At 42.8% G+C, this 15,984-nt stretch overlaps 1 protein-coding gene and 1 pseudogene across 1 annotated transcript in view; one reads left to right on the forward strand and one right to left on the reverse strand.

Annotated features, from left to right (window-relative positions):
- The window catches only part of FAM98B (family with sequence similarity 98 member B), a 38,013-nt gene that overhangs the window by 4,884 nt on the left and 17,145 nt on the right, over positions 1-15,984 (reverse strand). Inside the window, exons 5-7 of the mRNA XM_059705164.1 lie at positions 13,765-13,845; positions 12,348-12,464; positions 1,880-2,047 (exon numbers count right to left, since the gene is read on the reverse strand). Of these exons, the coding sequence (XP_059561147.1) occupies positions 1,880-2,047; positions 12,348-12,464; positions 13,765-13,845 (366 nt within the window). The remainder of the gene's footprint in view (positions 1-1,879; positions 2,048-12,347; positions 12,465-13,764; positions 13,846-15,984) is intronic.
- LOC132227920 (aurora kinase B-like) lies at positions 3,755-11,511 on the forward strand (annotated as a pseudogene).

Raw genomic sequence — 15,984 nt, forward strand, 5'->3', positions numbered from 1 at the left:
TCAAGGACATATTTCTCCCTATATTGAGTGAAAACCGATGTTTTAAAATTACCCAAATCTATTACTTCTGCTCTTTTGTAAAGTCTGTCATAGGCTGTTCTATCTAAATGAAGCGTACTTTCTAGTTGAGCAACAAGTACTTCAGATTAGTTTATTGTTGTTAAAGTAAAAATTTCAGACTCTACTCTATGAACTTAAGACCGAGCTTGTCAGAGAAATTGATCTATACGATGAGTCAGGAAACTTCCAAGAGATTCAGTAATTTGCCCACAGTGATTCCTCTAAGTAAATGAACCCAGATTTGTATGACTCCAAAGCATGTACGGTTCCCTTTACACCAAGGATATAGGGAATCTGTCAGTACTGAAACAATTCATGTTTTCATTGACAAAGAATGATTGATTACATTCTTAGAAAGAAATAATTCTTCCTAAAGCTATTGATAAAATAATTTTTAATTCCTCTAATTCAGATAAAACTTTGGTTTAATTAATGAACAGAGATTCAAATGAACATGCACACACAAAACTAAGCCTAGATGGACTGAAGCCCTTACACCACTGTCTTTTCTAGTGCACCAGGACATAAAGGAAAAATGGATTAATATCTGTAAAAACAGCATCAAATTGAAAAGGGAACTCACTGTATGGGAGAACATACAGTGGGGCCTTGACTTATGAGTTTAAATTGTTCGGAGACAGAGCTCATTAAGGAGCTCGTTAACTCAAATTACTCTATCAACTCAATGCAAAAAATCGGCGGAGAGACAGCTGGTATCTCAAAAAACTCGTTAGTCGGGACACTCGTAAGTCAAGGCCCCACTGTATTTGCCAATGATACATCTGATAAGGGGTTAATTTCCAAAATATATAAAGTTGTCATACAACTCACCAAAAGGAAGACAAACAATCCAATAAAAAAAAATGGGCAGAGGACCTAAACAGACACTTCTCCAAAGAGGACATACAAATGGCCAAGAGACATATGAAAAAATGTTCGTCACTAATCATCAGAGAGATGCAAATTAAAATGACAATGAGGTACCATCTCATACCTGTCAGAATGGCTGCATCAATAAATCAACAAACAACAGGTACTGGAGAGTATGTGGAGAGAAAGGAACACTAGTACACTGCTGGTGGGAATACAGGCTGGTGCAGCCATTATTGGAAAACAGTGTGGAGTTTCCTCAAAAAATAAAAAATGAAACTGCCATTTGAACCAGTGATCCCACTTCTAGGAATATATCCTAAGAAACCTGAAACACCAATCAGAAAGAATATATGCACCCCTATGTTCACAGCAGCATTATTTACAATTGCTAAGCTCTGCAAACAGCCCAAGTGCCCATCAGTAGATGAATGGATAAAAAAGCTGTGAAATTTACACAATGGAATACTATGCAGCTGTATAAAAGAAGGATCTCTCAACCTTTGAGACAGCATGGAGGGACCTAGAGAGTATTATGGCTAAGTGAAATAAGCCAGAGAGAAAATCAAGTATCATGTGATCTCACTTATATGTGGAATCTAATAACAAAGTAAACTGACAAATAAAATAGATCCAGAGAATGGAAGCATGGAACAGATTGATGAATACCAGAGGGCGCGGGGGTGGGGGGGGGGGGGGCAGGCAGGAGGGAGGAAGTCAACCAAAGATCTTATGTACGTATATGCATAACCCATGGACACAGACAATAGTGGGGTGAAGGCCTGGGGAGGGGATGAGAGTGAGGGAGAGGGGGGTCAATGGAGAGAAAAGGGGGGACATCTGTAATACTTTCAACAATATACATTTAAAACAGTAAAATAAAATCTGTAAAAACATCAAATGAGGATATTATAGATTCATTCTCCACTGTACTAAAAGCAAAACCAACCTTATTAATGGCACATGCCGTCTTCTCCCGGCTAGAGCCACTACTTGTCCTAATGATCTTGGAAAGATCTTCACGAGCAGCAAGTAAATGTGCCAATGTAATGGTTGTCTTGGGTGACAAAGCATAACGTTTAGGCTGATAAATTCTTGCTATGTCATCTGTTTTCACCTAAATGACAAAAGTTAGGGGAAAAGGGGAATCAAAGAACATTTCAATGAAAGAGCAATAGCAATCATAAATATCTGATAATTTATATGTTTAATGAAAAAATGTAAACAGATGCTAAAAGAACACATAACTACCACGATCAACTCATTAAAAACTAACACACAAAGAAAAATACCTAAAAATACCAAAGCCACATACAGGACCTTTCAGACAAAAAACAGTAAATCTTATGAAAACTTGAAAAAATTGGAGAGAAATACCAATTTTCTGGATGAGGACTCTGAATACTATGTGTTTTCCCAAAAATTAATAATAGATTTACTGCAATCCTGTTAGAATGGTTTTTGAAAGGATAGGGAAAAAAAGGAATCTAAAGATAATCCAGAAACTAAATATTTAATGACAAAAACAATTTTGAAAGAGTTCTATCAGATATTAATATGCAATATGAAATTATCATTGTCTTAACTGCTCACATTCATCGAGTACTTATTAAATGTGCTAGGATACTATTCACTTAATAGTCATTTAATTCTCAAAATAGAATGGTTGTATTTATTGCCCCCTTTTGTATCTGGAAAAAATGAGGCTTACAAAGCTTAAACAACTTCGCCAAAATACAGAGAGAATCCCAGTTTTGCCCACTTACTAATAAAGATCTACTTGACCCCCAATACAGTATACTATCCTAACTCAGTCAAATTACATGAAACTTTGGGAGGAAAAAAAGAGATTAATGAAGCAAAATAGGCAATTGAAATTCAGAGTCCCATACATATATGAATGCAATAAATAATAATCAAAGAACAGTGAGAAAATAAATGGATAATTCTAAAATGGTGCTGGAATAAACTGTTGGCTATTTATAAAAGTAGTAATAATAAGGTATACCATATTAAAATTCCAAATACATTGTTTAGTGTTTTATTTTAAATTGAAAAAATATATTATAAAGTTTAAATTTCTATACATTAAAAAACATAAAACAAAATCAAAAGACAATGGGGAAAATATTTTCAACAAATAAAGCAACTAGCTAACTTCCTTAATATAAAAAACCTCAATCAAAAGGAAAACAGGAAGATCCTAAGGGGGGGAAAAAAGACACAAATAGAACTTTCAAAAAAAGAGGAAAACTGAAATGACTAATATGCTTATGAAAAAAAGTTAAAAATTTCCCAACAATAAAAACATACAAATTAGGAGAAATTAGTCTTTTATAACAATCAAGTTAACAATAAAATTGGTAATATTCTAAATATTAAAGAGGCTAAATTGAAGACAAAATTTCATTTATCTTACTGGTAAGAGTTTAAATTCATACCAACTTTCTAATAAGCAATTTTGCTATGTGAATCAAGAGCATTAAGTGTGAATAACCTCTGACACAGTAACTTTCCATTTAGGAATCGACCATAAGAATATACTTTGAAATTTATAAATATATAATAAAAGCCTAATATGCAAATTGTTTGACCAGGAGTTCAACCGCTCACTATGATGTGCGCTGACCACCAGGGGGCGGGGCAGAACATGGCGGGCATCAGTGACATGGCACTGGCAGCAGGTGGCAGTGGAGGAGCTGTCAGCCCCGATGGGCCCTGACGAGAGTGGGACCATGGCGGGATGGTGGAGCAGGTGAGCGGGCGGCGCCAGGCCAAGGTGGGTGCAAGCAGGGGCCTGATCACCCCACCAATCACCCTGCAGATGGTGACCAGCAGCGGTGGCAGGGAGCACGACTGCCCCCTGGGCTCCCAGGCACTGAGGGAGCTGGATGGGGAACCCAGCCCGGATCAATCGCCCCACAGGCAGGTGGAGCAGGTAAGGGGGCGGTGCCAGGCCACAGCAGGGTGCCAGGCGGGGCTGTGGGGCTGCAAGGCAGGAGCTGTGAGTCTGGGAACACAAGCTAAAGCCCGATGCCTGCAGGACACCCGGAGGGCCTCCACTTTGCACGAATTCATGCACTGGGCCTCTAGTCCTATATAATAATAGGCTAATATGCAAATAGACCAGCTGACGGAACAACCAAACAACCAGTTGCTTTATGTGCGCTGACCACCAAGGGGCTTGCGCAGAACATGGCAGGCATCAGCAGCAGGCGGCAGAGTGCAGAACATGACGGGTGTTTGCTGGGCCGGATGGTGAAGCAGATGAGCAGGGGCATCAGACCAAGGCGGGGCGCCAGTCACTGTCATCGGGGCGAGTCTCTGATGGTTACTGAAAATTCTTTGCTCCCACGCACCACAGTCCCATCCATCGCTCACACCTGCTGCCGGTGTCAGCCCTGCTCACACCCGCTGCCAGTGACAGCCCGCTCGCACCTGTTGCCAGCACCAGAGCCTCCACTCACACTCACTGCTGGCACCAGCTCCGCTCGCACCCACTGCCAGCGCCCGGCGCTGGTCCCAATTGCTCAGCTCCATCAGTGGGTGCGAGCGGCAGCTGCTGGCCCTGGTCACCCCTGAGGGTTCTCCGCCTCCCCCTGCTCCTGAAGGGCGAGCTAATGAGCAATATACTTATGAAAAAAAGGTTTCTGCCAAAACCGGTTTGGCTCAGTGGATAGAGCATCGGCCTGTGGACTGAAAGGTCCCAGGTTCGATTCCGGTCAAGGGCATGTACCTGGGTTGCGGGCACATCCCCAGTAGGAGATGTGCAGGAGGCAGCTAATCGATGTTTCTCTCTCATCGATGTTTCTAACTCTCTATCTCTCTCCCTTCCTCTCTGTAAAAAATCAATAAAATATATATATATATATTATATATATATATATATATATATATATAAAGAAAAAGAAAAAAAGCTTTCATAAGGAGCAGGGAGAGGTGGAGAAGCCCTCAGGGGCAACCAGGGCTGGCAGCTGCTGCTCGCACCCACTGATGGTGCCGAGCAATTGGGACTGGCACCAGGCACCGGCTGCGGGTGAGAGCGGGGTCTCCAGTGCCAGCAGCAGGTGCAAGCAGGGCTAGCATCAGAAGCAGGTGTGAGCAGGGCCAGCATCAGCAGCAGGTGCGAGCACGGGGCGGGACCATGGCACAGGGGAGCAAAGAATTTTCAGTAACCACCAGAGGCTCACCCTGATGACAGCGACCAGCACCCCGCCTTGGTCTGGTGTCCCCGCTCACCTGCTCCACCATCCCGCTGCAGCCGAAGCCCACCATGTTCTGCGCTGTGCCTCCTGCTTCCGACACCTGCCGGGGTCCGCACACGCCCCCTGGTGGTCAGCGCACCTCATAGTGACCGGTTGTTTGGTTGGTCTGCCATTCGATCTATTTGCGTATTAGTCTTTTATAATACAGGATTATACATATTAACATTCCTGGTATTAGTTATGTAGAAAAAAATGTATAAAATAAGAAAGCAAATTATGGTATCACTATGTGATAAAGTATAATAGCCATAAACAGATACTAAAAGGAAGTACTGTTATATGAGATGACACAGATGAACCTCGAAAGCATTATGCTAAGAAAACAGACACAAAAATCCACATACTGTATGATTTCATTTATATGAAATGTCCAGAATGGACAAATCTAAAGAGACAGAAAGTAGATCATAATAGCGGCTTCCAGGGAAGGGAGAGGTTATTGAGAATGACTGCTAATGGGTGCATGCTTCTTTTGGGAGTGATAGAAATGTTCTGGAATTAGAAAGTGGTAGAAACCACTGAATTATACATTTTAAGATGGTGAATTATATTTCCAAAAATAAGAAATAAATTGAGAATTGTTTTTGAAATATGAGATAATAATCAGGACATGGTAGGTGAAAAAAGCAAACTATAAAATTATACTCACAATCTTATCTCAATACTAGCAAAATAATAATAAAAACTAAATCATGTTTAACCACACTAATAAAGGTATATAATATTTTTGAAGGGTAACTCTGGAGTACACATCAAAAGCATTAAAATCATGCACATTCTAAGTTGTTTGCCAGCAGCCAGGAGGTTGGCTGAGCCACTGGCCTCAGGGATGCTTTCCCCTTTCTCTCTAAGCATGACCCAGAAGGAGACCGCTACCCTTGGCCCTACCGCCCAGCAGCCAGCTTAATCTGGCATGAATACCCTAACCCCAGAGAGCCTACCACCCCATCTTCACTTGTCCTGAAGAGCCACTTGAATGCCCAGCCTACAGCTGCCCCTGGCCAGAACAGCATTGGGACACTTAATGGGTCCTTCACAATTGATAACTTTGAGATTGGGCAGCCTTTGGGTAAAGGCAAGTTTGGAAATGTGTACTTGACTCGTTTCATCATGGCGCTCAAGGTCCTCTTCAGTCTCAGATGGAGAAGGAAGGTGTAGAGCACCAACTTCACAGGAAGATCGAAACCTAGGCCCATCTGCAGCATCCCAACATCTCGCATCTCTACAACTATTTCTATCAAAGGATCTACTTGATTTTGGAGAATGTCTGCCCCCAGACAACCCTCTTCACCGCCCCTGCATGGGGAGCTCTACAAGGAGCTTCAGAAGAGCGGCACTTTTGACCAGCAGTGCACAGCCATGGTTAATGGAAGAACTGACATGCTGGGCACTACAGGAAGAAGGGGATTCACAGAGAGATAAAGCCAGGGAGAGCTGAAACTTGCTGACTTTGGCTGGTCTGTACTCACCCCCCTCTCTGAGGAGGAAGGCCATGTGTGGCATATTGGACTACCTGCCCCCAGAGATGACTGAGGGGTGCATGCACAATGAGAAGGTGGATCTGTGGTGCACAGGCATACTCTGCTATGAGTTGCTGATGAGAGTACTTCATACAATGAAACTTACCGGCACATCATCAAATTCCCCCTTGTGTGTTCACAGGAAGCCAGGACCTCATCTCCAAGCTGCTCAAACATAATCCCTTAGAACAGTGGTTCTCAACCTGTGGGTCGCGACCCCTTTGGCAGTATAGAGGTCGCCTAAGACCATCCTGCATAGCAGATATTTACATTACGATTCATAACAGTAGCAACATTACAGTTATGAAGTAGCAACAAAAATAATTTTATGGTTGGGTCACAACATGAGGAACTGTATTTAAAGGGCCAGAAGGTTGAGAACCACTGCCTTAGAACGTCTGCCTCTGGCCCAGGTCTCAGCCCACCCCTGGGTCTAAGCTCATTCTAGGGAGGGTGCTGCCTCCCTTGGCCCCTCAGTCTGTCCCCTGAATTGTCTGTCATTTACTCAGTTGTGTCTGTCTTTTATGTCTACATATGTATAGTTGGAAGGTGGGGTCCCTGGCCTATTTCCTTATCTGTCTTCTACTTCCTTTTTATTTAATAAAGACTGAAGCTAAAAAAAAAAAAAAAAATACCACACACAAAATAAACAAAAAAACACACACATGCCCACATGCATATTCTCTGATCAAGAAATTCCATTTGGACTACAAAGACCCCAAATAGCCAAGCAACCTTGAGAAAGAATAAAGCTGGAGGCATCATACTCCCTAATTTCAAACTATATTACAAAGCTTTGATAATCAAAATAGTATGATATTGAGATGACACAGAGATCAATGGAACAGAATAAAGACCCCAGAAATAGACCTACACATGTATGGTCAACTAATTTATGACAAACGAGCCAAGAATATACAATGAGGAAAGGACAATCTCTTCAATAAATGGTGTTGTGAAAATCGAACAACAACATGTAAAAGAATGAAACTGGACCGCAATCTTAAACCACAGTCAAAAATCAACTCAAAATAGATTAAAGACTTGAATATAAGACCTGAGACTTTAAAGCTCCTAGAAGAAAACATAGGTGTAAGCTCTCTGACATCAGTCTTGGCGCTGATTTTTTGGACTTAATACCAAAAGCAAAGACAATAAGAGCAAAAATACTAGTAAACAGGTGGAACCACATCAAATTAAAAAGCTTCTGCACAGCAAAGGAAGCCAACAACAAAATGAAAAGGCAACCTACTGAATGGAAGGAAATATTTGCAAGTCATACATCTGACAAGGGGTCAACATCCAAAATGTATAAATAACTCATACAATTCAACAGCAAAAAATAATCTGATTTTTTAAAATGGAGAGTCCAAACAGACATTTTTCCAAAGACATAAAGATGGCCAACATGTACATGAAAAATGCCCAACATCACTAACTACAAAGGAAACACAAATTAAAAGCACAATGAGGTATCACCTCACATCTGTTAGAAAGGCTATCATTAAAAAGTCAAGAAATATAGTACAACCTGAAACCTATAAACCAATGTTTAAGTCAAGAAATAGCAAATGTTGGCAAGGCTATGGAGAAAAGGGAACCCTGTACCCTGTTGAATGTTAATGTAAATTGGGACAGCCACTATAGAAAACAGGTTCCTCAAAAAAATTTAAAAAAGAAGTACTACATGATCCAGCAATTCCACTTCTGGGTATTTATATCTGAAGAAAACAAAATCACTGACTAAAAAAGAGATATGTACCCCCATGTTCAGTGCAGCATGATTTAAAACAGCCAAGATAAAGTAACAACCTAAGTGTCCATCGATGGATGAATGGATAAACAAAATGTGATACACACACATATTATTTAGCTATAAAAAAGAATAAACCTTGCTATCTGCAACAATATGGATAGACCTTGCGGGCATTGTACTAAGTAATATAAGTCAGAGAAAGACAAATACTATATGATCGCACTATTATGTGAAATATAAGGAAAATAAAACAGCTCCATCCTGTGTCAAAAAAAACCCACCCGGCTCATAGATAAAACAGACTGTGGGGAGGTGAGGGGTATGGAGGTAAGGAAATGCAAAATGGCTAAAGACTCAAAGGTATAAACTTTCAGTTAAAAGATAAATGTTTGGGGATGTAATGTACAACATGGCATCTATGGTTAACACTGTATTGCATATTTGAAAGTTGCTGAGAATAAATCTTAAAAGTTCTCATCACGAAAAAAATTCTGTAACTTACTGCGCTGATCATTTTGTAATATATACAAACTTCAGATAATTATGTTCTACACCTAAAACTAATATATGTCAATTATATAACAATTTTTTTTAAAAAGAAATTTTAGGAATGTATCATGAACAAGAACAAAAATTTAGCTGCCGAGGATTTCATTAGAGTCAAACAAGAGACAAAAATTAAAGACAACCTCAATGTCAATGTCTATGTGATAAAATTTTCTGTAACGTTTTAAAATGCTATAGAACAATCTATAATCAGTCATTCAATAATATCAGATATGTTGTATAAGGGGGTAATATATATATATATAATAAAACAGAAACATGGTAATTAGCGTACGACCGCTACCCTTCCCATTGGCTAATCAGCGAGATATGCAAATTAACTGCCAGCCAAGATGGCGGCCGGCAGCCAGGCAGCTTGAAACTAACATGAGGCTTGCTTGCTTCAGTGACGGAGGAAACCAACGTTCCCTGCCTGCCTTGCCGGCCTCTGAGCCTGCAGTTTGAAACATTGTAACAAATATAGAAGCTAAACAAAACCCCAGAAACCTGCTTTCAGCGAGCCGGGATCTCAGAGCTGGAGTTATACATTGTTTCGATTATAGAACCCAAACAAACCAGATACCTGCTTTCAGCAGCAGAGGCCTCAGAGCTGGAGCCAGAGCTAAAGCTGGCCCAGAATAAAAAGAAAAAGAAAAAAAGGAGCAGTTGGGAGCTTCAGTCGGCCTGAAAGCAGCCCTCAGCCCCTCACCCAAACTGGCCAGGCACCCCAGTGGGGACCCCCACCCTGATCCAGGACACCCTTCAAGGCATACCAGCCGGGCCCACCCATGCACCAGGCCTCTATCCTATATAGTAAAAGGGTAATATGCCTCCCAGCACCGGGATCAGCGTGACAGGGGGCAGCGCCCAAACCCCCTGATCACCCTGTGGCTCTGTGTGTGACAGGGGGCGGGGCCACAACCTCCCTATCCGCCCTACTCTGTTTGTGACAGGGTAAGGCGCCCCAACCTCCTGATCAGCCCTGCTCTGTGCCTGATACGGGGGAGCTCCCCAACCCCCTGATCACCCTGCGGCTCTGTGTGTGACACGGTGCGGCGCCCCAACCCCCTGATCGGCCCTGCTCTGTCTGTGACAGGTGGCGGCGCCCCAACTCCCTAATCAGCCCTGCTCTGAGCCTGACGAGGGGCTGCACCTAGGGATTGGGCCTGCCCTCTGCCACCCGGGAGCAGGCCTAAGCCTGCAGGGCGTTATCTCCCGAGGGGTCCCAGATTGCGAGAGGGCACAGGCCAGGCTGAGGGGACCCCTCTTCCCCCCGAGTGCACAAATTTTGTGCACCGGGCCTCTAGTATATATATAAAAAGCCAGTGTCGTGACGACTGAACGACCAAGAGGTGCTCAGTCCCTCCCCTGCAGCTCACAGGCTCCAATCGCAGCAAGGCGGGCAGTGGGTGGGCAGGATAGCGAGCACCGAGAGCAGCAGCAGGCGGGTGGGCGGTGCTGCGAGTACAGAGGCAGGTGAGCAGGGCTGCAAGCAGTAGCAGGCTACCACACACAATTTCTCACAATCTCTCACACCTGCTGCTGGCGACAGCCCAGCTTACACCTGCAGCTGGAACCGCCACTCACACCTGCTGCCAGCTCCCGGTGCCAGTCCCTATCACTCGGTGCCATTGGCGGGTGCAAGCGGCAGCTGCAAGTGGCAGCTGCCGGCCCCGATCGCCCCTGAAGGCTTCTCCACCTTCCCCTGCTCCTGAGGGGCAATTGGGGCACCAGCTACTGGTTGCACCTGCTGACAGCGCCGGCCCCACTCACACCCACTGCTGGTGCCATCCCCAATCGCTATGCTCCATTAGTGGGTGCGAGTGGGGCCAGCGTTGTCAGTGCATGGGACCGGTGGTGGCGGGAGCAGGGCTGCCAGCAGACAGGACCAGGGGCTGTGGCGGGAGGGTCTGGGTGGGGGCGTAGAGGATGGGCTGAGAACTGCCCACTGTGCCCACTGCAGCCTCATGGCCCATAGATCCTTTCAAGGTGCACGAATTCATGCACTGAGCCCCTATCCTATATAATAAAGGGCTAATATGCAAATCGACCAGTCGCTATGAAGCGCACAGATCACCAAGGGGCAGACGCTCAATGCAGGAGCTGTCCCCTGGTGGTAGTGTGCTCCCACAGGAGGAACGTCACTCAGCCAGAAGCCGGGCTCACAGCTGGCTAGCGCAGCAGCAATGGCGGGAGCCTCTCCCGCCTCCATGGCATCACTAAGGATGTCTGACTGTTGGCTTAGGCCCGCTCTCTGTGGGCGTAAGCCGTCAATTGGACATCCCCTGAGGGCTCCCAGATTGTGAGAGGGCGTAGGCTGGGCTGAGGGACCCCTCCCCACCACGAGTGCAAGAATTGCAGGCACCGGGCCTCTAGTATTATATAAGCAACTAAGTTTGTGGTAATATGTTTCTACAGCCATAGGAAACTGATACAAGACACCACATGGAGAAACCACATCAAAGCCAGGAAGACAACCGAAGCACCCCAGTAGACAGCAGAACCTAGACATGCGAGACAAGCATCTTGGATGTTCCAGCTCAGTCCAGGCATAAGCTGAAGCTGCATAAACGACCCCAGCTAACACAACATGGGCAAAAGAAATGCCCAGTTAATATGAAGAGTAACATGCAAAGATTAACCTTGCAACCTGAAGCAACTTTAAAACTGACAACCCATGTGAACCAGTGATTTTTCAGACACTGGGCATCAAGGAGCACAAGACCCTGAACCCTGAAACAAGGGAAGCAAATGATTCCCAGCTTCCTGTTTGGAGAGTTTCCAGAGTATGTTGCAAAGTAGGGCAGGGAATCCTACATAAAGCCTGGGTACAGGTTGAAGGCATAAAATGGCAGTGATGACAAACAGCTCTCTAGAAATCTACCTGCAGATTCTACTTGTGGATGCCTCCATTCTCCAACCCTCTCTCTAACTGGACCATACTCCACAGCCTTAAGATACTTTTAAGAATACTTGTTCGGCATCCATACTACCTGTATCTATTCTTATATCCTGCTTTCTTGATCAGTAGCTCACTATACCAATCTCACTGTTTCATTTGATGCCTTCCTTAATGCAATCCTTGCGTAAGTCAAAACAGCTATGAGTTTAAAATAAATATGAAACATTTGGATAGAAATTTAGATAACTGCAAACAGGGATCTACACAAGGCCAGGATCATTATATAAGACCAGTAGTTGGCTTGGGTATGTGTTTCAGATACAGTGAAAAAGTGCAAATGTGGCGCAGTTACATATTAACAGACAGGGGAGTCTGAAGAGCTGTCACAGAGTACCACCTACAGGACACAAATGGGAAAACAGCCTTACCTTTGCTCTGTCAGACCATCCAAAGGACTGCACTGTTACATCCAATCGCTTCATCAACATCCGCCGACGGCACTCATATTCACAGGAAAGAGCATCATTGATTCTTTCCAGTTGTTCCTAAAGAATTTGAAAACAAATATCATAGATTTTAGACTCTTTCATTTTGCAAAGAAAAGAAGTTTTAAAATTGTGGTCAATTACTTCCTACTGATTCAAAAGATACTGTACTTGAGGGCCATTTTCTAATCCCTTGAGACTTTTCATTAAACTATACAAATAATAAAGAGTATTTGATAGAACATTTGTAATATTCAGAATATAGTAAACATATAATTAAATTTTACAATTGGCGAATTCACCTCATCTTTAATCAAATGTGTTAATTTAAGTAAAACATCTTGTTAAGTAGTGGGGACCAATAAGGAAAGAAAATACCAATTAACGTCCCATCTTGCTGGTTTTGAACTATTATCCTTTTCATATCACAATTATACTAACATCCTGGGCACTATAAAAACTCTTGGCCAGATATTTTTAAAAGTAATAATCTGATTGAAGAAGTATTTGGACTTATCTATATATATAAAACCCTAATATGCAAATAGACCGAATGGCGGAACAACCAAAATACCGGTCGCTATGACATGCGCTGACCACCAAAGGGCGCGCACGGAACATGGTGGGCATCGGCAGCAAGTGGCAGAGCGCAGAACACGGCGGGCATCTGCTTCGGCGGGATAATGGAGCAGGTGAGTGGGGGCACCAAACCAAGGTGGGGCACTGGTCACTGTCATTAGGGCCAGCCTCTGATGGTTACTGAAAATTCTTTGCTCCTGCGTGCCACGATGCCGCCGGGCACTCGCACCTGCTGCCGGCACCAGCCCTGCTTGCATCCGCTGTCGGCACCAGAGCCACCTCTCACACCTACTGCTGGCGCCCCGCACCAGCCCCGATTGCTCAGAGCCCTCAGGGCTTCTCCACCTCCCCCTGCTCCTGAGGGGCAATCAGGGCAGCAGCCACCACTCACACCTGCTGACTGCGCTGGCCCTGGTTGCACCCACTACTGGCGCTGGCCCCAATCACTCCATGCTATCAGCGGGTGCGAGCAGGGCCGGAGGGAGGGGGCTGTCGGCAGACGGGACCGGGGGCTGTGGTGGGAGGGGCCAGGAAGGGGCGCGGAGGATGGGCTGAGACCCACCTCTGTGCCCACCGCAGCCTCATGGCCCACAGTTCCTTTCGAGGTGCACAAATTCATGCACTGGGCCCCTAGTTATTCTAGATATCAATTCATTTTAATTCTCCAAAATAATATATGCACACTATACATTGTAAAATCTAAATGCTTATTTATAAAATTAAGTCATATTCACTAGGTGAATTACATACAACTAATAAAAGGTAGGTGATGGGGACTTACTGTCTGTTCCAGATTTAAGTCCATTTTCAACAGTGGTTTTCCCACATGATTTTTCTGGACTTTTGCAAGAATATCTTTCACCTAAAAGTAAATAAATATAATAGATTGTCAAAATGTATATTCTTTAATTTAAAACAATCTTATTCTTTAATGCTATAGAATAAATAAAATGTTAAAGTGAAATAACTAAAATATACTTTAAGCCCTAGCCAGTTTGGCTCAGTGGATAGAGTGTCAGCCTGCAGACCAAGGGTCCTGGGTTTGATTTCAGTTAAGGGCATATGCCTTGGTTGCAGGCTCCTCCCCAGCCTGGGCCCTGGTGGAGGCTCTTACAAGAGGCAACCAATCGATGTGTTTCTCTCACATCAATATTTCTTTCTGACTTTCCCTCTCTCGTCAACTCTCCCTAAAAATCAAGGAAAATATCCTCGGGTGAGAATTAACAAAAACAAAAACAAATAAACAAAATAAAATATACCTTTACATACTAGGAAAGAATATCACTGCAAAGCAGAATATCTTTTTCTCTTTCTTAACATATTTTTATTGATTTCAGAGAGGAAAGGAGGAGAGAGAGATAGAAACATCAATGATGAGAGAGAATCATTGATTGGCTGCCTCCTGCACGCCCCCTATTGGGGATTGAGCCAACCTGGGCATGTGCCCTTGACCAGAATCGAACCTGGGCCCCTTCAGTCGGCAGGCTGATGTTCTATCCACTGAGCCAAACCAGCTAAGGCCAGAATATCTTTTTCAAAGAGCATTAGCTATATTAATTCAAGCTATAACACATCCTCTTTTCCAGAATAAGAAATTATGTACATAGACAACTACAGTAGTTACAGGTTTTGCAATAAGAATTGTATATTTTATGTAAAACAATTTTGGAGTTTCTTCTTAAGATGGTATTACATCCTGGTAAATGCTCTAAAAGAATACCATTGACGAGCACATTGATTTTTCTCAGTTAAGTACTATGTACACATTCCAAATATAAGTATTCTGGTTTCACTGTTCAGCAGGACACCATAGGAGACCAAGCCCACTCACTTATAGTCACCACATACAAACGTCATTATTTTTGCAAACATATAAAAGAAAAAAATATGGAAATATTTCCTTTTGATAGGTACTGAATGGAAAAGGAAGTCCTTTTAAGTAAAAATTTAGCCACAATGACTCGAGTAACAACTACCTTATAATTAACCTGTCAGCATTTGAACACAGGCATTATAGCCTGCCTTAAGTAGGGAAAAGAGGTTTGGGGAAATTATTAATACCAACTGGAACCCATAAAAGGAAAGGAAAAAGCCTTTAGAAAGAGCCCAGAAATCTGTTTCATTGTGAAACAGTCCCCAAACATTTTAGCCAATACCAGATCATTCCTAATCCAGAGGAAATGAGGGGAAAAGAAACTCTAAAGAGTAACTTGTTAACTCTAGAACAGTGTTTTTGAGCTGGGATTTACTTACTAATTCTTTTAGCTGTGCCCAGCTGGTGTGGCACAGTGGTTGAGCGTTGACCCAGGAACCAAGAGGTCACTAGTTAGATTCCTGGTAGGGGCACATGGTTTGCAAATTCTACCTCTGCCCCCCAAAAGAGTTTCTAATATTGCTTTCATCTTGATAATACTAAAATTTTCTCACATTCATTAAGGCAAATATTTTTTATTTTTCAGTTCATAAAAAAATCAATGCAAAAAAATACTTTACTCAAGGTTTTAGTTTAAAGCAGTATGTCTAAACATGAAGTGTTAATACCTATTCTTAAGGTAAGAATTTTCTTATCCTTTAACACTAGAAAGACTGAAATTTAGTATATACCTATATTGCCCAAAAGCAGTCAAAATGACTGCATTGTGAAAGAATAATATCGGAGCACTCTTCACTTATGTTCCTTAGCTTTTCCAATAACTCACTTCTATTTGACATTTCTTTCATGAATTTAGGGCACAAAAGAAATAAAATACACAACTTATTAGAACAGGTATCACTGCATAAAGATTCGAATAACAAGTACTAGTTTAGCTTATTGAGCAACTGCAACTTATCAAGTATCGACAATTTATCATGTACTTGTATGTTATCATGTGACGGTAATCGAAAAAAAATGAAAACTGTTATTTCAATACAGAGCCGAACTGGTCATATAAGAAATTTACTCAAGTCAATAATAAGAGTCATTTGATTATTTAAAATTTCCCAAGCAGTCAAAATGACT

Source organism: Myotis daubentonii, chromosome 1 (assembly GCF_963259705.1).
Source record: "Myotis daubentonii chromosome 1, mMyoDau2.1, whole genome shotgun sequence".
Taxonomy (NCBI): Eukaryota; Metazoa; Chordata; class Mammalia; order Chiroptera; family Vespertilionidae; genus Myotis; species Myotis daubentonii.